Source organism: Trachypithecus francoisi, unplaced genomic scaffold (assembly GCF_009764315.1).
Source record: "Trachypithecus francoisi isolate TF-2019V2 unplaced genomic scaffold, Tfra_2.0 Lachesis_group15, whole genome shotgun sequence".
NCBI classification, from domain to species: Eukaryota; Metazoa; Chordata; class Mammalia; order Primates; family Cercopithecidae; genus Trachypithecus; species Trachypithecus francoisi.
In genome coordinates this window covers 48,981,228-49,004,244 of record NW_022681460.1, presented here as the reverse complement: position 1 = coordinate 49,004,244, position 23,017 = coordinate 48,981,228, and the positions used below count along the sequence as shown (strand labels likewise).

At 38.9% G+C, this 23,017-nt stretch overlaps 1 protein-coding gene across 1 annotated transcript in view; it reads left to right on the top strand.

The window, feature by feature from the left end:
- The window catches only part of BVES (blood vessel epicardial substance), a 40,677-nt gene that overhangs the window by 1,787 nt on the left and 15,873 nt on the right, over positions 1–23,017 (top strand). The window contains exons 2-7 of the mRNA XM_033234722.1: positions 1,753–1,989; positions 6,077–6,201; positions 9,162–9,349; positions 10,086–10,194; positions 18,809–18,976; positions 19,841–19,982. Of these exons, the coding sequence (XP_033090613.1) occupies positions 1,764–1,989; positions 6,077–6,201; positions 9,162–9,349; positions 10,086–10,194; positions 18,809–18,976; positions 19,841–19,982 (958 nt within the window). The 5' untranslated portion in view covers positions 1,753–1,763. The remainder of the gene's footprint in view (positions 1–1,752; positions 1,990–6,076; positions 6,202–9,161; positions 9,350–10,085; positions 10,195–18,808; positions 18,977–19,840; positions 19,983–23,017) is intronic.

The following is a 23,017-nucleotide window of genomic DNA, read 5'->3' as shown; positions in this document are numbered from 1 at the left end:
CAGGAAGTCTAGGCACTCTCCTGGCTTTATTACTGAGATGTGAGGAGACTGAACAGTGATTTCTAAAAGTATTTGTCAGGTTGAGGTTCCTTCAGAGTGGCTTTCTTCCCTGCCTCAGTGGCCTCCTCTACAGAGGCTAGGCCTTGGGAGTACATAGATAGATAAATATTGTCCCTGCCTCATAGAGGACAAACAGGACAATGGGAGTGTAGGTACATTCTACAGTGCTGTTGAAATGGTAGTTATTATTAAGCTATGTAATGCTAGGGTAGGTGATGTTAGGTTATGAGTGATAGAGGACATGTCATATCATTCTCTCTCCTGCAGAAGTTACGAGATTCATTCTCCTTTGGCCTTGAAAAGCAAACTTTGTATAAATGGAGTTATTAAAATAATGATCTTCCCCCTCTCCATCCTGATAGGCTTATATATTTGCTGATTTTAGACATTTGGAAAATAGGTAAATTTTTGTTTCTTCCCTTTTTGTAGCAAATCAGTATCTAAGTCAACTATTACTATTATATTTACGAGCTATTTCAACATTTTGTGAAAAGATCTTCAGTTGACTTGATCATTTCATTCACAATTTGTAAATTGGTGTGTTTGTTTTTTTATCAGCTTTAAGCTGTGGAATTCTTTCACATTTGTCTGTTAACATCCTTTCAAAATACCCATTTTGTACCAATTATTCTACTACCTAAAACCTTTACTTTAGTATGTTAAGAACAAGCAGTAGAGAAGTAAGATTAATTGCATGACCTTATTTTGAAAGAAATACATATTTCTAAATTTAGATGTATTTAGGGTCCCCATTTGGAATTTTCCTGAAGCAGAATAATTCATATATTCTGTGAACCTACATAGTGTTTGGCAAGGACCAGATTTGTGCAATTAATAATAGAGTTTCTTTTAAGGACCAGAGACTGAAGACAGGTAACATAGGAAATGGTTTTATATAAGCATGTGTAAAATGTGTATTTTTAAAATGTACTTGCTATGGACTTTAATATGTATAAGTAAACTGGAAGTTTACTACTTTTTAATTTGTGATATGCTACCAACTAGAATTATTATGGGAAATAAAGTAGAGATTTAAATTAGACAATAAAAGTTTCATGTTGTATCTCTCTGTGTACATATAAATGTTTATATGGCTATGTATTATTTGCATATATGATAATGTATTATGTATGTATGGTACAGTGATTTAATGGCGGTATACAAATAGAGCCTTCTAAATATCCTAAGCCTTCAGACAGATGTGAGGGTATTCATATTTTTTTAAGTATTCAAATAATTAGTTTTCTAGTTATTTTTCCTGTGTTTGGATTCAGTCACCAGTGGGAATTTGATGGAAGACTTGACTAAATAACTTTGTAATTACCATGGTTTATGAACATTGGTGATTGTCTTCAAGACTAATTCCCTCACTCCTCCCTTCCCTACAAGTCTGTATATGTATATATGTGCCTATGAGGGAATAGTTGTGCGCTATGCTAAGTATAATGATAAGTATGTATCATTTCATTTAATCATAAGGCATATGAGGTATTATTATCATCCTTTAACAGGTAAGGAACTGAATACATTTAATATGTGACAGAGTTGGGATTTGAATCTGGGTCTGTCTAATTCATAAGCACTAAATAAGTCTATTTAATTCACAGAAATAATTTTGTTATAATACCTATGGAAGTAAAAAGATACAATTACCATTTTTATGATTTTACTTTTGTTTACTTGTTTTTACAGGAATTTTCAAAATGAATTATACAGAGTCCAGCCCATTGAGAGAATCAACTGCCATAGGTTTTACACCTGAGTTAGAAAGCATCATACCTGTGCCTTCCAATGAGACCGCTTGTGAAAATTGGAGAGAGATACATCATCTGGTTTTTCATGTAGCAAATATTTGTTTTGCAGTTGGGTTGGTTATTCCAACTACTCTTCACCTGCATATGATATTTCTTAGGGGAATGTTAACTCTAGGTAAGATACCTAACTAATATTTTATGTAACTTTTCTGTAACTGACATAAGATGGGCTTTGCATTGAGATCTTCAGAGTATTCTTTGTCAGGCCCATAGCAAGCCAAAAAATGTAAGTCTTCATTAATGAATTAGCAGTATATCAATTAGCTTAGAGCATAGGCCTTCACATGCCATCTCTCTCCCTTACTTACTTTGTTTATATGTGCTTTCATGTGTTCTTTAGGTTTTCCAGATACCAGAAAATTCATTCATGTGTAAGAGTGTGGACTTTAGAGCCAAATTGTGTGATTCAAATCCTGGTTCTACATCTTGTTAACTGTAACTTGGGCAAATGATTTAATCTTTCTACTGCCTCAGTTTCCTCATGTATCAGATAAGGGTAAAAATAATACCACCTCCCAAAGTTGTTATGAATTAAATGTGTGTCATATATATATTTAACTTGGAATATTGCCTGCACATAGTAAATACTGTATAGTTTTAACTATTATTACTTGAAAAGATATTTGCTGTGGGCGGTAAAGAATCATTGGGAACAAAAACAATTACCCAGATACAGTAGTTCAAATAAAACAAATTTTTTTTTGGTCCCAGTAACCCTAATGAAGCAAGTTAAATTAATTCACATCAGAATATTAAAACAATTGAATCTGTTACTTTAGCCAGTGATTCTTGACAAATTACTCTCTATGTGATTACTTCCCTAATGGCCCATTTATTCAGGTGCATTTTTTAGCACCTGTGATGTGTCAGAAAAAGATTAAGGAAGGCTGTCTTCATCCTTGAGAAAGACACTCTTGTGGGGGCTGGTAGAGAAACAGATGGGCAATCCCAGTATGGCGTATCAGATGCTGGGATGTAAGTGTGCACACATTATCTAGGGGGACACGGAGAAGGTGATAGGCTCAGTAGGAGGGCAGAGCAGGATCCCACTGAGGAGGTGACATGGGACCTGGATTTTGGAAGATGAGCAGGATTTCTCTAAGTGAGTATGTGCAGTATCCAAGCAAAGAGCACAGAAGAGAAGGAAATTGAGCATATTGGGATGAACATAGAGCAGTGCATTGTGCTTAAAAATGTATGATAAATGGGCTGGACACAGTGGCTCATGCCTGTAATCCCAGCACTGTGGGAGGCCGAGGTGGGCAGATTACCTGAAGTTAGGAGTTTGAGACCAGCTTGGCCAACATGGTGAAACCTTGTCTCTACTAAAAGTACAAAAACTAGCTGGACATGGTGGCAGGCGCTTGTAATCCCAGCTACTCAAGAGGCTGAGGCAGAAGAATCACTTGAACCCAGGAGACAGAGGTTGCAGTGGGCCAAGATTGGGCCACTTGGAATTTTCCTGAAGCAGAATAATTCATATATTCTGTAAAACTACATAGTGTTTGGCAAGGACCAAATTTGTGCAATTAATAAGAGTTTTTTTTAAGGACCAGAGACCGAAGACAGGTAACATAGGAAATGGTTTTATATAAGTATGTGTAAAATGTATATTTTTTAAATGTACTTGCTATGGATTTTAATATGTATAAGTAAACTGGTGACAGATTGCTCTGTCCTACCTGGTGACAGAACTAGACTCCGCCTCAAAAAAAAAAAAAAAGTGATAAATGACAAGGGAAAAGAGGCTGGAAGGATAGTAGAAGCTTGTGGGACCTCTGTGGCTGTGTGACTGTGACCTGTGAGTAAGGTGAGGACTGCAGCAGTAGGAACAGGGAGTTGAATGGAAAAAAAAAAAACTGTACCGTATAAAAAAGCAAACATCAATTGTGAATTTTAAGACAGAGTTTCGGTGGTGGAGTGAACCAAAGATATTATCAAATCTAACACTTTATTCTGTAAATGCAGAAAGAGAAACCTAGGCTAGGCATAGTAGCTAATGCCTGTAGTCCCAGCACTTTTGGAGGCTGAAGTGAGAGTATCTCTTGAAGCCAGGAGTTCAAAACCAGCCTGGGCAATGTAGTGAGACCCTATGTCTACAAAAAATTTAAAAAGTAGCTGGGCATGGTGACACACATCTGTGGTCCCAGCTGTTTGGGAGGGTGCAGTGGGAGGATGGCTTGAGCCTGGAATATCGAGACTACTGCACTCCAGCCTGGGTGAGCGAGCAAGACCCTGTCTCAAAAAAAAAAAAAAAAAAATTAAAAAAAGTGAAACTTAGACAAATAAAATGACCCATCCAGAATTAAGATGGAGAAAAAAACGGCCAAACCAGGACTATAATTCAGGTCCTCCATTTTTTCTCTATCCTCCCATTGTATACCTTGTCTCCTTTAAATTAAAATATTTTAAATTGCTTCACTATTTGCTATGAAATATTACTTAAAGAATATTTAAATTTTTACATTTGGGGCTTTAGGTGCCTCAAATCATTCTTGTGAAATAAAAAATTGCAAGTGAATAACTTTTAAAGTGTGAGGTTAGCTTTTGTGAGTATGCGTGTGTCAATGATTTTATCTTAATGATAGTTTTATTTTAAATATATACACTGTATTAACTCTCCTACCATAAAATTGATCAAAAGAAACTGGGAATATTTTATATAAGGTAAGAGAATCAATAAGAAAACACAGGAAGATTCTCAGAGTTAGATGGATAATCACTAAGGGAAAATTCAGATGGCTAAAACATTTTGGTAAAATATGCAGGCTCACCAGTAATCATGGAAATGCAAAATAAAGTATACATAATTCCTCACTATCAAGTTAGGAGTTTTCACATTTTATAATACAGTCATGCATCGTATAACGAAAGTGGTCCCATAGTATAGTACCACATGTTCACCTTTTCCATGTTTAGATATAATTAGATATACAAATACTTACCATTGTGTTATAGTTGCCTGCAATATTCAATATTCAATACAGTAACAAGCTGCACTGTACTGATTTACACCCTATAGTGTAGTAGACTGTGCCATCTGGGTTTATGTACGTATGCTCTATGATGTTCACACAGCAACAAAATCATCTAACGAAATATTTCTCAGAATGTATCCCTGTCATTGAGCGACACATGACTATACTGACAACTTGATATTGGCATTTCTAACTAGTAGGATTGCAAATTTGTACAAACATTTTGAAAAACAATTCTTCAATATTGTAAAAAACTATAAAGTTCATTCCCTAGGTTCACCTTCAGGTAATCCAGACTAAGTAAACAATCACAAATACAGAAAAATTTGTATGTATAAAATTTTTTTTCCACTTGTTAAAAATTATACCCTCAGAATCTTGTCTTTCCAGCAGTAGGGGGAGGGTTAAATAAGTTATGGTTTAATCAGTTGCAGTCATTTAAAACTGTGCTTGCAAAGAGTTTAATGAAATGGGAAAATCACTGGAATAAGTTAAAAAGGAGATTTTAAAATTGTATGTGTGCTAGGTTTGCCATCAGGTAAAACTGTATGAAAACTAATTCTGTAAGGCAGAATTAAATTATATGATATTTAATGGCCTTTTTTAAGTAGTAGAAGTATGGACTTTTCCCCTTTAAAAATATTTTTTATACTTTGTATTTCCTGTGTATTTTTAATACAGATTTTATTCAACAAAGCATATATTTGGGGTTTTTTTTGGTCACTGGACAAAAAACAAAATGAAACGATGTGATATTTGGCTTAGGTAGTTCTGAAATGTGTTTGATTTATAGTAGTCCCCACATCCAGTGGGGGATTCACTTTCGGTGGTCAACAACAGTCCAATAATATTAAATGGAAAATACCAAGAATAAACAATTCATAAGTTTTAAGTGCAAGACATTCTGATTAGTGCAATGAAATCTTGCAGTGTTCTGCTCTATCCTGCCTGGGATGTGAATCATCCCTTTGTCCAACTTATCCACACTTTCTGTGTTACCCACCCAGTAGTCACTTATTAGCTGTTTTGGGTATCAGAACAATAAAACATAGTGTTTATAGAGTTGTGTACTACCCATGGTTTCAGGCATCCACTGGGGGGTCTTAGAAAGTATTACCTTCAGAAAAGGGAGGACTACTGTATATATAGAGGATATCAAGTTTATTAAGCTCCCTGCTTAGGCTCTTCTAGATTATCTAACAGGTTAACTTTGCTCTTCAACAGGATGTACCCTTTATATTGTCTGGGCCACTCTCTACCGATGTGCCTTGGATATAATGATCTGGAACTCTGTGTTCTTGGGTGTCAACATTTTGCATCTGTCATATCTTTTATACAAGAAGAGACCGGTAATTACTAAAATTAATTAATAAGGAAGTGATTTTAAAGCTAAAACTTTGAAAGGTACTTTGTTCACACTTAAAAGTAAGCATCTAGCATGTTTAGTCACTTTAATATCATTTCTCTGAAGTTTAGGCTTTCAGTTTACATATGCCTGAAAGTGAAACATTTTAGTACCATGAAATTTGTTCTACATATGAGTTTTTAGAACTTTAAAAATCATTAGCATATGAGAGAACATGAATAATATTCTCCTTTTTAAGTCATATTACTTGATTTTTTTGTATTGATATTCAGATGTTACCTGGAAATATCATTGCCTAGTTACAAAGTTATTTACTAATAGGCAACTTCTGTAAACATTCTAATGATTTACAGGTAGTTCATGCTAGTTTTTAGTGTAATAACTATATATTTTTCTAATGCCCAAAATATTCATTTAAGGAAGTCACCAAATTTGGTGGGTTGCTACCAAAACACCAGTCTTTAACTTTTTCTTTTCAACTCTGATTTATCTTGTTGTATTCCTTGATCATATCAAGAACAAAAATAGAGTAGGAAAACAGCAGGGTCCTAGAAATCACCCCATATGTATTTACTGACTTTCCTAAGCACAGCAAACATTCAGTATAAAAGATATAATGCTTGCCTTAATCTTACGTTTGGGGCCAGATTTGCATGTAGAAAACTATCAGAAAACAAGACGATTCATAGAAGATTCTAATTTGAATGATACAGATGATATGTAATAGGCATTCAACTAGACTGTAACCTCGTCCAGACATAGTGATTGAGTCTGTGTTGTTTTACTGTATTACTCAGTTTTCTCTAGGTTATACTATGTAATGAATCTCAATGCTATATAACAGCAAATGGGCTTTTTTTCTCACCCACCTTGTATCTTGACTCTGGCAGCTATGTGTCAGCTGTGATTCTGTTCTATGCATCTCATTCATTTCAGGGTCTGTACTGAAGCAGCAGGTTCTATTTGGACCGTGCATTCTCATAGCAGAGGGAAAAGTACTAGAAAGCAAAAGAGAGACACCCGATGTCTCTTAAAACTTCTGCTCAAAAGGGACATATATTGTTTCTGTTCACATTTCATTGGCAAAAACGAGTGACATGGCCAAGTTTGATAATATGGGGCATGGGGTGGAGTAAGGGGATGTACAGTCCTCTTACAGAGGTTGGGAGCAGTGAATAATTGGGAACAGTAATCTGACCCACTAACTGTTGTATCCACTTTTGCTGTCGAACATGATTGGCACACAGTAGGTGCTCAAAAAAACCTTTGATGAGTAAATGCTTTCAAAGAAGAAAAGAATTAGGCCAAGTGAAGTGGCTTATGCCTGTAATCCCAACACTTTAGGAAGCCTAGGTGGGTGGATCACCTGAGGTCAGGAGTTCAAGACCAGCCTGGCCAACATAGCAAAACCCTGTCTCTACTGAAAAATACAAAAATTAGCCGGCATGGTGGTGCACACCTGGAGTCCCAGCTACTCAGAGGCTGAGGCACAAGAATCGCTTGAACCCAGGAGGCGGAAGTTGCAATGAGCCGAGATTGTGCCACTGCACTCCAGCCTGGGTGACAGAGCGACACTCTTGTCTAAAAAAAAGAAGGAAAATAATTAATAAGAGGGCTTCATGCGGCTGGGCACCGTGGCTCATGCCTGTAATTCCAGCACTTTGGGAGGCCTAGGTTGGAATGTCACTTGAGCCCAAGAGTTTGAGACCAGCCTGTGCAACATAACAAGACCCTGTCTCTACAAAAACATTTAAAAATCAGGTGGATGCAGTAGCACACACTGTTGTCTCAGCTTCTCGGGAGGATCACTGGAACCCAGGAGTCTGAGACTGCGGTGAGCTATGATCACACCACTGCACTCCAGCACAGGCAACAGAATGAGACTCCGTCTCCAAAAAATAAATACATAAAAAGGGCTTGATCTGAGAGTTACGGGATGAGCAGATTATGAATAAATCATATTAAATGCTCATTACTAGAGGTTTGGAGTAGAAGAGGTGGATAATGATTGCATTTTCTGAATGTCAGAACTTGCTGGAACCCCAAAATTTAAGGTTCAGAAGTTGCTAATGTGATCATAGCATCAAATAGGTTAAATCACTTAGTATCTGTGCTTTTGTTTCTTCTCATACTATAAATCTACTTTTTTGAAAAATACAAATGCTGGATTTTCCTCACAATGAAACAGCAGGACAAGTAGGAGCATTGCAAATGCTACAGTGACATCAGGTTGTAGCAGCTGTCATGATCCGAGTCTATAGGCTTCATATCGTGCCTGGCAGAGATACAGTGCAGTATGGTTTTCCATCCACCTAATTAGTGTGGCTTCCAGAGACTAATGCTGGGCCCAAAGGTGGGGCATGACCTGGGCTTTGGAGAATCTTACAACAAAAATGATTAAGCCATTTTGTTTTTCTCTTCCTCCAGTAGCCAGCCTTATTTGCCAGTGGGTTCTCCATTTTACAGAGTTCATTTTAGCTTAGGATGAAACTTCTACACTAAGACTCTTACACCGTTTTATTTTTCCTTCACTTTGCTTGAGAGTACATAAATGTGAGCAGTGATTGCAGCTGTGCATTTTTGTTTTTCTATATTGGTGCATTAAGTAATTACGTGGAGATAAAATGCTTAATGTATGTGTTACTTTTGTAGACTGCTCTCAAACTCTTGGACTCAAGTGATCCTCCCACCTCAGCCTCCCAAAGTGCCAGAACTACAGGCATGAACCACCTCACATGACCTAACCGTACCCTTTTAGGATCTAAAGTATAAACTTCTATCACCATTTCACTTGCTGTGTAAGATTCTGTTGGCCTCAATACAGAAGGGTGATGGTATATATCAAAGATTTCTTTATTCTCAAAACCATATTTGGACCACAGAGGTCAGTGTTTTGGGGTTGCCGCTGCATTGGTACAGCATCTAGTCATTGCTACATTTCAGGTAAAGATTGAAAAGGAACTCAGTGGCATCTACCGGCGGTTGTTTGAACCACTCCGTGTGCCTCCAGATTTGTTCAGAAGACTAACTGGACAGTTTTGCATGATCCAAAACTTGAAAAAGGGCCAGACTTATGCTGCAGAGGATAAAACCTCAGTTGATGACCGTCTGAGTATTCTCTTAAAGGGAAAGTAAGTGTTCTGCGGAAATCAGAATTCCTAGTTTACCTTTACTCTTTTCATGGCCTCTGGGAAGGAAATGAATGGAAGGAAATGTTGCCAATGAATGGAGGAAGTAGTCACAGAATTTGTTGTTGGTGGAATTTTATGCTACAACTACACTTTACAACACTGCAGAGCAACATGTTAAAGCCGGGTTGAATGTACTGCTCTGAATCTTGATGTCAGGATTTTCAATTGCAAGTATTTTAACCATTTTTGACCTTTTATTAAAAATGAATGAGTCAAAATTGAAGTGGATTTAAATTAGACATTGAAATTCAAAAAGCCTATGCATGCTTCAGAGTTAATTTGTCTTGAATATCACAAAAATGCAACTTCTAGGAATATCAGCCTTTCGCAGTGAGAGTCAGTCTCTGCTGTGCTGGCATTGTTATTAATGACACCTCTTTCCCTCTCAGAAGTGTCCCAGCTAGAGTAACAGATTATATGGTCACTTCCATTACACGAGCAATAGTTACCACTAGATGGCATACATCTGACTCAATATTGGACATTGTTTTTTTCTTTCTCCAACGTTATTTTTTGAAATACTTGTGCCTCAAGAAGTGCTTTTAGTTCTGTCCATCATCTGTGGAATTTTAAACACTGTACTACAAAATAAAATCGCATAAGATTATAGCAGTTTTAAGGATCGTGATGGTATTTGTGAAATATTGCTTTTATTAATATTAATTTCTGTTATCAGAATGAAGGTCTCCTATCGAGGACATTTTCTGCATAACATTTACCCCTGTGCCTTTATAGATTCTCCTGAATTTAGATCAACTCAGATGCACAAAGGTGAAAAATTCCAGGTACGTTTTCACATGATTTTTAAGGAGATTGAAGCTAGTTTGCCTCTCATTCAGAATCCAGAGGATATTAATAGAAACACAGCTATGAGTTATTGGAGAAAAGAAACAAGTTTACCATAGGGCGTGTATAGTATTGTCTCTTTTTTTTTTTTTTTGAGACGGAGTCTCGCACTGTTGCCCAGACTGGAGTGCAGTGGTGCAATCTCAGCTCACTGCAAGCTCCGTCTCCCGGGTTCACGCCATTCTCCTGCCTCAGCCTCCCGAGTAGCTGGAACTACAGGCACCCGCCACCACGCCTGGCTAATTTTTTGTATTTTTAGTAGAGAGGGGGTTTCACCATGTTAGCCAGAATGGTCTCAATCTCCTGACCTCATGACCTGCGCGCCTCGGCTTCCCAAAGTGCTGGGATTACAGGCGTGAGCCACCACATCTGGCCTAAAAAATACTGTATATATTATATGTACAGAAAATGTTCTAGAAAGATATATTCTAACTTTGTCATAATGTTATTTATAGACTGTGTTTGATTGCTTTTTTAAACTTTTTTTGCTTATTTGAATTTTTATAAGTTTTTCTATAGAAAACGTCTTATGCTTTATTAGCAAAAAGGAAAATGTGAGTTGTAGATAGTCAGTGTTCTTAAACCATGTAATTGACATTTATTGGGGAGAACCAGAAAACTGGCTTTGCCTTAGGGAATTAATTTTGTTAATTCTTATGGAAGAAATCTAATCACTAAACTCTTGTACTTAATGAATATGTTTAAGGGTAAAGAATGAAGTTCTTCATGATGGCAGTAATTTGAACGTGGACTACTTAGTGTGACTCCTTTTGTGTTAAAACAAATTGCTCTGGCCGGGCGCGGTGGCTCATACCTGTAATCCTAGCCCATTGGGAGGCCGAGGTGGGCAGATCACGAGGTCAGGAGATCGAGACCATCCTGGCTAACATGGCGAAACTCCGTCTCTACTAAAAATACAAAAAATTAGCCGGGCGTGCTGGCAGGCGCCTGCAATCCCAGTTACTCCGGAGGCTGAGGCAGGAGAATGGCATGAACCCGGGAGGCAGAGCTGCAGTGAGCCAAGATCGTGCCACTGCACTCCAGCCTGGGAGACAGAGCGAGACTCTGTCTCAAAAAAAAAAAAAAAAAATTGCTCCATTACCTGGCACTTTGTTCTGATTCTTTCTGTAAGTGTCCAGCCCTCCTATTATATTCATTCACTTTGTTATTGGAAGGAAATTAACCAAGAAAAGAAATGGGTGAGAGTTTCCTTTAGTCTCAGCTTCTGGATTAAGAGCAGTAAGGGAATGTCTTGGGATTGCTTATGGGCAAGTAGGTAAATCTATTTAGGTAAGAAATGGAAATAAAGAGGCTATTACTACCTGAGGGAGGATGAAATGTTAGTGTTTCTTGATGACAGTCTTATTTTAGAGTCTCATTTTGGGATGCTATACAGTTTGGGATGCAACAAAAGTGGAGATAAAAGAACATTTACAGACATACAGTTTAGTTTATATCATTTACGATGGTTTCAGCCCTGCCCTGCTCCCACCCTTCCTGAATAACTGGCCTGAGTAATCATGCAGCTTGTTCGTTATGTGCATTTACTAAAAGGTTGCATATAGATTCACTGTTACGCAACGTTCTTCCCAAGCTGGCTGCGCTTACAATACAGGAGACAGCTAATGCTGTGTCCTCGTCCTCTCTACACTCTCACCTTTTCAGCTTTGCTGTGAGATTTATGTTCTTATTTTGTCTTTAATCACCAGCATCTACAAACTGGTGCAGGACCACATCTTTTTTCTCTCCTTCTTTCCTGTGACCTTTTTACACTTTCTTCTTCCAAAGTCCAACATTTATTGCCTGTATTTCTTTTGCCTCTATTTCTCTGTGTATAGTAGCAGGTTGTTTTGTGTGATAACTATCTCATATAATCCTGAAGAGACGGGGATTTGAGGATGGGGTGGGAATTGAACCTGCTTTGTTTCCAAAATCAAAGTGGTCCCCAAGAGGCCAGAAATACTAATATACTATCTTTTCCACTGGACTTCAGATTATATTTATAATTAAGTCAACAAAAAGGAATTCCTACCACTAGCTACAGTTCTCTTTCTTCTTGGGGACTAGGAATTGGATTTTGGTAGTTGAGAATTATTCCCAGTAATTATTACAAAGATTCCAAAATCGTGACCAAAATTTTATAGTACCATAGCTTGGTGAAGAAAATGTATTCAGCTTTTCCTAATGCCAGTCAGCTTTTCTCTGCATAGAGTCTCGTGTGGCATTTCCTGATTGGCCAGTAGATTAAAACTAGCATCATCAAGCCTGTGTCCTGTATAGCTGGAGCCATCAGAGTAAGCCCTTGGGAGAGACTGTACTTTGATTGTTTACAAAATGTTCCTGTTGGCAGATCCTCGAGAGTAATAAATAGCTGTTACACGTCTGTGTAGGAGTATGTATATTGCCACTTACCCATGCAAGTTCCCAAATGAAAAATGTCACATTCTCCCAGAGCCAACTTCTCACTACCTGTGCCGATGGCAGAGGACGCTTGAAATTATCAGCCATCAGGCTTCTTCACCTTCACACTTTTTAGCTGCTAAACTCATCCTTCCCTAACTCTGACCAGTTAAAGGTGTTGGATGAGGAGCTACTTCCTTTGAATTTCTCTTTCTTTAAATTCATTCCGTGGTCAGGGTGCTCATGAATTGTACAATAGGATGAAAAGGAGGAAAGAGAATGCAAGTGGACTCAATGACTGTCCCTTGAGATTGCACAACAGGTGTTGCTCAGGTAAATATGTAGTAATTATCATGATAATAAGCATAGCGATAGAGCTGAGAAAACAGATTCTGAACTTACAGTTTGTTATCCCTAGGAACTTATAGTGATTTTGGTACTTATAGCCCAGAGTTGCTGTTTATAAGTATTCATAGAATCTTGAGTATTATTATTACAAAAGATAAAAGTAGGCTGGGCGTGGCAGCCTACGCCTGTAATCCCGGCACTTTGGGAGGCCAAGGTGGGTGGATCACCTGAGGTCAGGAGTTTGAGACCAGCCTGGCCAACATGGTGAAACCTCATGTCTACAAAAATTGGCTGGGCATGGTGGCAGGTGCCTGTAATCCCAGCCCCTCAGGAGGCTGAGGCAGGAGAATCGCTTGAACCCAGGAGGCAGAGGCTGAGGCAGAGGCTGAGGCAGGAGAATCGCTTGAACCCGGGAGGCAGAGGCTGAGGCAGGAGAATCGCTTGAACCCGGGAGGCCGAGATCACGCCACTGCACTCCAGCCTGGGCGACAGAGTGAGACTCCATCTCGGAAAAAAAAAAAAAAGGATAAAAGTAGTGTTTTATTTGGTTTCTTCTTCTTTATGTAGATGTTTTATATTAAGTGAGCTTTACTGTTTACAAGCTTTTCTTTTGTATTCTATCTCATGCTGCTGCCTTCCCATAGCCAATAGCATGCCCTGGTGTTGCAAAGCCCAAAAATCAAAGTTTTACTGACTTTAAGGGGAGAGGAATGTCTTGCAGGTATATGTCCATGCTCTTGTAAAAGAAATGAACACAGACATTTCTCAAAAGAAGACATGCATACAGCCAACAGACACATGAAAAAATGCTCGTCATCACTGGCCATCAGAGAAATGCAAATCAAAACCACAATGAGATACCATCTCACACCAGTTAGAATGGCAATCATTAAAAAGTCAGGAAACAACAGATGCTGGAGAGGATGTGGAGAAATAGGAACACTTTTACACTGTTGGTGGGATTGTAAACTAGTTCAACCATTATGGAAAACAGTATGGCAAATCCTCAAGGATCTAGAACTAGAAGTACCATATGACCCAGCCATCCCATTATTGGGTATATACCCACAGGATTATAAATCATGCTGCTATAAAGACACATGCACACATATGTTCATTGCAGCACTATTCACAATAGCAAAGACTTGGAATCAACCCAAATGTCCATCAGTGACAGACTGGATTAAGAAAATGTGGCACATATACACCATGGAATACTATGCAGTCATAAAAAAGGATGAGTTTGTGTCCTTTGTAGGGACATGGATGCAGCTGGAAACCATCATTCTCAGCAAACTATCGCAAGAACAGAAAACCAAATACCGCATGTTCTCACTCATAGGTGGGAACTGAACAATGAGATCACTTGGACTCGGGAAGGGGAACGTCACACACCGGAGCCTATTATGGGGAGCAGGGAGGGGGGAGGGATTGCATTGGGAGTTATACCTGATGTAAATGATGAGTTGATGGGTGCTGACGAGTTGATGAGTGCAGCACTCCAACATGGCACAAGTATACATATGTAACAAACCTGCATGTTGTGCACATGTACCCTAGAACTTAAAGCATAATAATAATAAATTAAATAAATAAATAAATATTTAGGAAAAAAAAGAAATGAACACTCAGTTTAATGGCATTGAAAGAAAACATTATCTTAACTAAATATTTTGGTGGAGCTGTGAAGCGATTTCCTCTGCCACTTTTGAATCTGTGTTATTTTAGTGCTTAGGAGAACTCAGTCAGCATCAGTAGAATAGACCACTTCTAGGATATTTTAGTGTTTGGTGTATGAAATGCAGTATGATGCATGCAAAAAGTATTAAATGATTTCCTCAGAACAGCCAGCCAGTCCTATTGCCACACTGCGGTTTCTGATTCTAGCACAGGTGGCAGATCCCTCAGAGACCTTTGTTTCCAGCAGTGGAGCCCAGTGTCTTCTCTTTCTGACAGGCTGTAGAATTGGTTTGGAATCTAAAGGGAGGAACTGATCCAGTATCTTGTGGTAATCATGGCAAACCTGTTTGCAAATGCTTAGTCTAATTCTCGACCTGAAAGATGTCCTTTTATGTCTTCTGTTGCCATATTTGCTTTTATTTCTTCAGTAAAATTCTTCACAAGGACATAAGCATAGCACTGCTAAAATGCCTAATAAGTAAATTTATTTTATGGAAACTTTTAAAATTCTCATATTGCTTTATAAGATATTCTCATAAAAAATACACTTTGCTTGACTGTTGTGACAGGAAATCATTAAATAAAACTGTCTATTTGGTAGAAATGAAGCATTAGGTATCAAGTAAAATGACCTCAGTCAGCACTTAACTGCTGGCTTCCAACTAAATCCATGTTTTTATGGGTCTGTAAGTTACTCATATGAACTAAGTACAGCTTATTATTTGAATACTGTTATTTTATATTCAATAATAACTTAAACAGGTCAAAAGTAATTTTTTAACCATCAATAAAAAGTGAACTTGCTAAGGAAATTACAGTGTCATTGTAAAAGTTTCATTGCCTCAGTGGAAACTTGAGGTAATTCAGAAGGCTGAAGAAAAAGTTAACGGCCTTATGTATCATCTAAATATAATTTCTTCATCTTCTGGATGATTTCCATTACCTCTTTTAACTCCTTCTCCCATTGTTTTCCAGAGTCCCGGGTGACATCTTTGCCCAACAAAGGGACGTCAGTCCTAACTGTCTTTAGCGCTTGGGTGCTTGGCTGGGGCCTCATGAGGACCCCATGCTCACTTTTCCGTTATTACGCCAGGAGTATTTTTTAGCTGCCTTCCATTTATGCACCCGCCTGATACCGTTTGTAGGAATTCCCCAGGGGCAGTTTGCTGATACTCCTCTTCCTGTAAATTGTGACATGTTTTTTATCCTGTTTCTTTATTAGCAGCCTCCTCCACTAGAATGTAGGCTTCATGGCATGTGTTCAGCCGTTCTTTGCATGAGGGGCTGTTGTGGACTGCACAGCTAACCTCGTAGTCACTAGGCAGAAATACTTTCTATGAAATGGTATTGATGAGTATTGGGTATATCGGGTAGATTTTGACCTGGTGGGAAAATACATTTGGGCTGAAAGTCAAAAGTGCTCACAGTACCACTAATTTTTTTTTTTTTTTTTGAAATGGAGTCTCACTCTGTCCCCCAGGCTGGAGTGCAGCGGCGCCATCTCGGCTCACTGCAAGCTCCGCCTCCCGGTTCAAGTTATTATTGTGCCTCAGCCTCCTGAATAGCTGGAATTACAGGCGCCTGCCACCACGCCTGGCTAATTTTTTGTACTTTTAGTAGAGACGGGGTTTCACCATGTTGGCCCAGGCTGGTCTCGAGCTCCTGGCCTCAAGTGATCTGCCCATCTCAGCCTCCCAAGTTAGCTGGGACTATAGGCACATGCCAGCAGGCCCGGCTAATTTTTGTATGTTTTGTAGAGCCACTCTACCACTAATTAATATGTGTTTGTGAGTTTTTTGGTCCTTCTCATTTGGCATCTAAAAAATGGAGAAGAGTATTACTTGTCTTATTTTAAACAGACTTTTGAGGATCCACTTACATGATAGATATGAAAGCACCTTAAAGTTTAAAAGTACATATACAAAGTGAGTGGCATTATGTGCAACTGTCACCTGCTAGTCATTCTCGACCACTTTCCCCTGTTCTATAGTTGTCAGAACACTTACTGCCACCTGAAATGGTCATATTTCTTTATTAATTATCATCCTTTTCCACTAGAATGTAAGCTTCACGGGGCAAGCATCTTGTCTTTCTTGTTCACCACTGTAACTTCATACCTTGAAGAGTATCTAGCATAAAGTACATGCATAGTAATGTACATCGAAAGAATGAATGAAATTTAGTGTTTCATCAAGTCTTAGACGCTGATGCACTTCTTAAAAACAAATCCATTTGGTTTTGGAAATTCCTACTTTTTATATAGTAAAAAAACACAAGCTTTTTTTCCTAGGAACCTTGACACCACTTTTTAAAGTAGCCAGACATTCTTAATTTGCCAACGATCAGATTTCAGCTTGTTGAAGTAAGGAGACAAGCTGGGGTTTTCGTTTTCTGTCTTGGTAGACGTACATACCCCCTTGTCCTCTGAAATGTGTTTACTTTTGTGACAAAAGGGACAGAGCTTCTTTGGAAACATTTGCTCTGAGGCTCAGCTAGGACTGGATGTCAGTTTAACAAACCTTTTATTAGGACAGAAATTGGTTTTTGCCTTCTACAGTATTTGTGTTCATTTGTTTTGTTTTTGTTTTTGAGATGAGGTCTCATGCTGTCACCCAGGGATCTCCTGCTGCCACTGTATGATCGAGTGTAGTTGTGTGATCATGGTTCACCGCAGCCTCGACCTTCCTGGGCTTAGGTGATCCTCCCACCTCAGCCTCCCAAGTAACTGGGACCACAGGCACATGCCACCATGTCCAGCTAATTTGTGTATGTTTTGTAGAGCCAGGGTTTTGCCATGTTGTGTGTTCATTTGCTTAAGTCCTTCATACAATAGTCATGCATTGAGCACCACTCCATGTTGGAAGTCAGGCATTCAGACAGACATGAAGATAGACAATCCCTCGCTTCACAGTGCTTAGAACAGGCAGATTTGTCAACTGATTAGCTTGGAATTACTAATAGGATTTAAGCCATAATGAAGCTTACAGGAGTGTTAACTGATAGAAGAGGACTACATGGGAGGAAGGGCTTCCTGACACTGAGTTGTGAGGACATGGCCCCTCACTTTGGCAGAGGGATTTATTTGAGGGATGCTTGAGCTCTGTGTTGTGCAGTTATAGTACCTTTCTGCTTTCCTATGTACAATACTGAAAGAAAGGGGGTATGATTTCCAGTTCTGAGCTAATTCAGGGTTGTCTGTGAATATCTCTAATGGGCTAGCCTGGATCTAACCTTGAAATGTGACACTCGAGAAACACCTATGACAGAAGGACCCTCACCAACCATATTCATCAGCAACAGCCGGGGGCCCTTGAAGTTTTCTCAGTCTTTAGTGTATATTTGCAGAGTTGGATGGGCAGAAGGTCTTTCATCTATAACTTGCCTCGTGAATCTTACCCAGTTCATCTGCTTGAAGCTGTATTTTTGAACTTCATTGTAATGTACAGGGTGTAAAGAAATATTTCGTGTAAGTTATATGTCCAGTGGCATCCTCAGTTGAATACATGCTCTGGCAGCGGTAACAATACAGTGGCCATTCTTCTGTCACCAGACCTCACAAAACAAAACAACAATGAAACCCAGAGAATTTGCTTTTATTTAGTCTGGAGACTGCTTTTGTAAAAACATAATTTTATACATGTAGAAGCCTGTGTGCATTAAGTCTTAATTTAATTTGACAAATCATTGTTTTTGTTTTGTTTTGTTTTGTTTTTTGAGACAGAGTCTCGGTCCGTCGCTGGGGCTGGAGTGCAGTGGCCGGATCTCAGCTCACTGCAAGCTCTGCCTCCCGGGTTCCCGCCATTCTCCTGCCTCAGCCTCCGGAGTAGCTGGGACTACAGGCGCCCGCCACCACACCCGGCTAGTTTTTTGTATTTTTTAGTAGAGACGGGGTTTCACCGTGTTAGCCAGGATGGTCTCGATCTCCTGACCTCGTGATCCGCCCGTCTCGGCCTCCCAAAGTGCTGGGATTACAGGCTTGAGCCACCGCACCCGGCCTTTAATTTGACAAATCATTGTTATGATAATGCCCACTAAATCATTCCTACTTTTCTCTTCTAAATCACTACAGTCGTAATTCATATACATAGAAGTACTTTATTCTTTGCATGCTTGTTTCTTTGGCAGGTCACCATTATTGCAGATGATAACTGCAGATTTTTATGCTGGTCAAGAGAAAGATTAACATACTTTCTGGAATCAGAACCTTTCTTATATGAAATCTTTAGGTATCTTATTGGAAAAGACATTACAAATAAGCTCTACTCATTGAATGATCCCACCTTAAATGATAAAGTAAGTGTCTTCTGAGTTTATTTTGTTAAATAAATATGTATATGAGGTATATTTCACTTTATGAAATATGTTTTCCTGAATTTTTAGTAACCATATGTTAAATGCACTGGGGATACTTGTAATCTTGAGAGGAGAAAGTATTTTGTAATGATTAGATTTGCTGTTACTTAGTAAGGAGTCTGTAATTGTCAGGGACTAGTGTTTATGGTGATAAGGCACCCTCTTCATCAAGAGCATGTTAAGGAAGATGGTAAAGGAGTAAGAGAGGATAGAGGATGGAGTAGGTTAGGGAGGACAGGGCAGCTGGAGGTTTGCAGACCGAGAAAGGCTGACAGACCCCAGCGATCAGGAAGTTGGCCTTGGAACCCTGCTGTCTTCCAGTCTTGCATATCTTCAGGTCAGGCCAGAAGGTGAAAGGAGAGGTGTAGAGCTGCATAGATCTTCAACAGTTTTCAATTTGATCTTAATTTTCCTGTATCTTTTTAGAAAGAAATTAAAATGATTACAAGAGAGAATTTTAAAAAATATCATTTCTCTGATAAGTACTGTTACCCAGTGACAATTGAGTATATGTGCCCTTTCAAAATCATCTTATTGGGCTGTTTATCAAATTAAGCTGGTGCTTATTTTAGTTAATGATTTAGCTTGTTATAAATAGGCTACTAAGTATATTTGATTTTTTATAATATATTTATAGTAATAGCTAATAATAAAAATCATAGCTTATATTTATTGGTCACCTAATATGTATCGGTATTCTTTTTTTATGCCCTGGCATATTTCTCGGAAAAGTACATGCTGCTTAAATGGAATATATGATTCAACTCCCATAAATCTCAGAAAGCTTAAAACTTTGCTTTGTAGAAAGCCAAAAAGCTGGAACATCAGCTCAGCCTCTGCACACAGATCTCCATGTTGGAAATGAGGAACAGTATAGCCAGCTCCAGTGACAGTGATGACGGCTTGCACCAGTTTCTTCGGGGTACCTCCAGCATGTCCTCTCTTCGTAAGTTATCCCAAAACTGATACTACTCCAGAGTTCTGATGGATATTTCTGGACATAGACAAATGGCAACTTTGATTAGAAAAATAACTTTGCAGGTAACTATTTGGCAACCTAAAGGTAACAATAAAAACAATCAAATTTTGTTTAGCATTTCCCCCATATTGCATATGAGCTAAAAGCCAACTTTAGAACTCTTATTTCTGTTTCAGAAATTGTTCACTGATTTTGCCATATACTTTGCTTAAATAGTGGCTCACCAGCTGGGCACGGTGGCTTATGCCTGTAATCCTAGCACTTTGGGAGGCTGAAGTGGGCAGATCACAAGGTCAGGAGATCGAGACCATCCTGACTAATACGGTGAAACTCCATCTCTACTAAAAATACAAAAAAAAAAAAAAAATAGCTGGGCATGGTGGTGGGCGCCTGTAGTCTCAGCTACTAGGGAGGCTGAGGCAGGAGAATGGCGTGAACCCAGGAGGTGGAGCCTGCAGTGAGCTGAGATCGTGCCACTGCACTCCAGCCTGGGCAACAGAGCGAGATTCTGTCTCAAAAAAAAAAAAAAAAAAAAAAAGTGGCTCACCAGAATACTCTGAAAGAGTCCACATGGTTTGGTTTGGTTGCTTTGGTTTTGTTTGGTTTTGTTGCCATTTGGTTTTGTTACTTTCATGACTTTAGTTAGAGTGAAGGTCTAGACCCAGAAATGTTTTGAAAAATGGTAGACAAATAAATGCTGGATGTTCTGCTGCTGGCTAGTTATCTCAGTATGAGTGCCATGAGTTAAAAAGTGATTGGTAACTGGAATATTCCTAAAGACAAAGGAGATCACTAAACACCCTTGTGAGTTACCTCATTCACACACCTGGCCAGTGGCACATTTTCCAGGATTCTTCCATAGTTTAGATTGTTTCAAAACATTTTAAGTAGCACAAACAACCCAGATGTTGAAAATTAGTAAGTAAAATGAGAAAAACTAAATTAAGCATTAAATGCTTAATATTAAGAATTAGTCTAAGAATGATAGTATAAAAACTTTGAACAAATTCATATGAAATAGCAAAAAGGCAGACATTCTTCCATTGCATGAATTAAAAACTATTTGTATTTCTAATTGTATTTTAAACCAAATTAACTTTTAAAAAATGCAAACACATTAAACAATTCTTTATGTAAATAGATCTTGTAACTTTGTATGCCTCAGATAAGTTAGATTGGGGATTTTAAGTATTATATAGTCAGGAGAGGCTGGAATTTACAAGGCCATGTAATTGGTGTGTAGGAAAGAAAAAACTTTACCTCTTCCCTTTTAGGGTTGTTTTTGGGCTGGACCTGAGAATTAAATTGACATAAGACAGATTAACAAGAGAAAAGGATACACATTTAATACAAGTTGTATGAGTTTGTGTTAAAAGCTCATACGGGTTTTACATGGCACAAAAGCTTTCATAAGGAAATGAAGACCTGAAAAAGCAAACAGTTTATAGTGAATTGGACAAAGAATAGTAAGTTGTGAAAAAGCAACTAAATTATGCTGGAAGACTTGAAGACAAAAGAGTTATTTTAATAAAGGCTTGTACAGAATTCTCTCTGCCTCAACATCTTGATGATAAGAATGTTGTTTTCCTTCTAATATTTTTGGAGGTCACCTTTCATACAAGAATTTCATCTCCTGTTTTTTTTTTTGTTGTTGTTTTTTTGTGGGGTTGGGAGATTGTTTTTTTGTTTGTTTTTTGTTTTTTGTGTTTGTTTTTTTGAAGCAGTGTCGCTTTTTGTCACCCAGGCTGGAGTGCAGTGGCACAATTACAGGTCACTGCAGCCTTGAACTCCTGGGCTCAAGGGAACCTTGTCTCTATAAAAATTTAAAAAATTGCTGGGTGTTGTGGTGCAGGCCTGTAGTCCTAGCTACTCAACAGGCTGAGGCAGGAGGATCCCACCCGCCTCGGCCTCCCAAAGTGCTGGGATTTCAGGCGTGAGCCACTGCACCTGGCCTGCATAGTAACTTTTTGAAGGTATTAACTAAAGCTTATATGAAGGTCGGGAGCTGCACTTCCCTACTCTTGGGGCTCAGCCAAAGGACCAGCTGCCATCTGGATCATTGCCATTGTGACTGCAGAGGGAAGACAGTGGTGGCAGATTTACAAGATGGCTGTTAAAGCTCCTGTTCCAAAGGAGCAAGTACCTCTTCCGTGCATGTTCCCTCGGCCACAGAAGTCACTTGCCAGAACCAACATCAATGGATAGATCATTTAACCCGCCTGCAGGGGCTGTGAAGGGGCTAATGAGAAACAAAACAGGTAGAAAGCTGGACTATAACACAATCTACTATAGCAAGTGTTATGTCATTTTACAGATGAGGAAATGGGGAATATGAGATGCTTATTCACTTGCTCCCCTTCCATAGTGACTGGTTCTGCAATACAAACCTAGGGATCCCGTCTGATTCCAAAGCTCATGTTTGGCCAGGCACAGTGCCTCACACCTGTAGTCTCAGCACTTTGGGAGGTTGAGGCTGGAGGATCGCTTGAGCCCAGGAGTTCAAGACCAGCCTGGGCAACATAATAAGACCCCTTCTCTACAAAAAAATTAAAACATTATCCAGGCATGGTGATACAGGCCTGTGATTTCATCTTCTTGGGAGGCTGAGGTGAGAGGATTGCTTGAGCCAGGGAAGTCAACATTGCAGTGAGCCATAATTGAGCCACTGCACCAAAGCCTGGGTAACAGAGTGAGACCCTGTATCGAAAAGAAAAAAGAAAAAGAAAAACAGAAGCTCATGCTTGTAGACCAGATTACCTCTGTGGTTTTTTTAAATGCACGTAACAGTTGACTTGTGTTTTTAGATGTACAGGTAACCTTCACATCTGTTCTTGCATTTGAACCTGACAGCTGTGTGAGCTAGGCACAGGAGCTGTTATTATTTGCCTCTTTGCAGATGAGTCCACCTAGAGTTGGTGAAGGTAGTGACTCGTCCTGAACCACTTTTTCTCAACTCCCACCTACTTTTCTGGGGTAACCTGTCATCCCGATTCCTTCCTTGT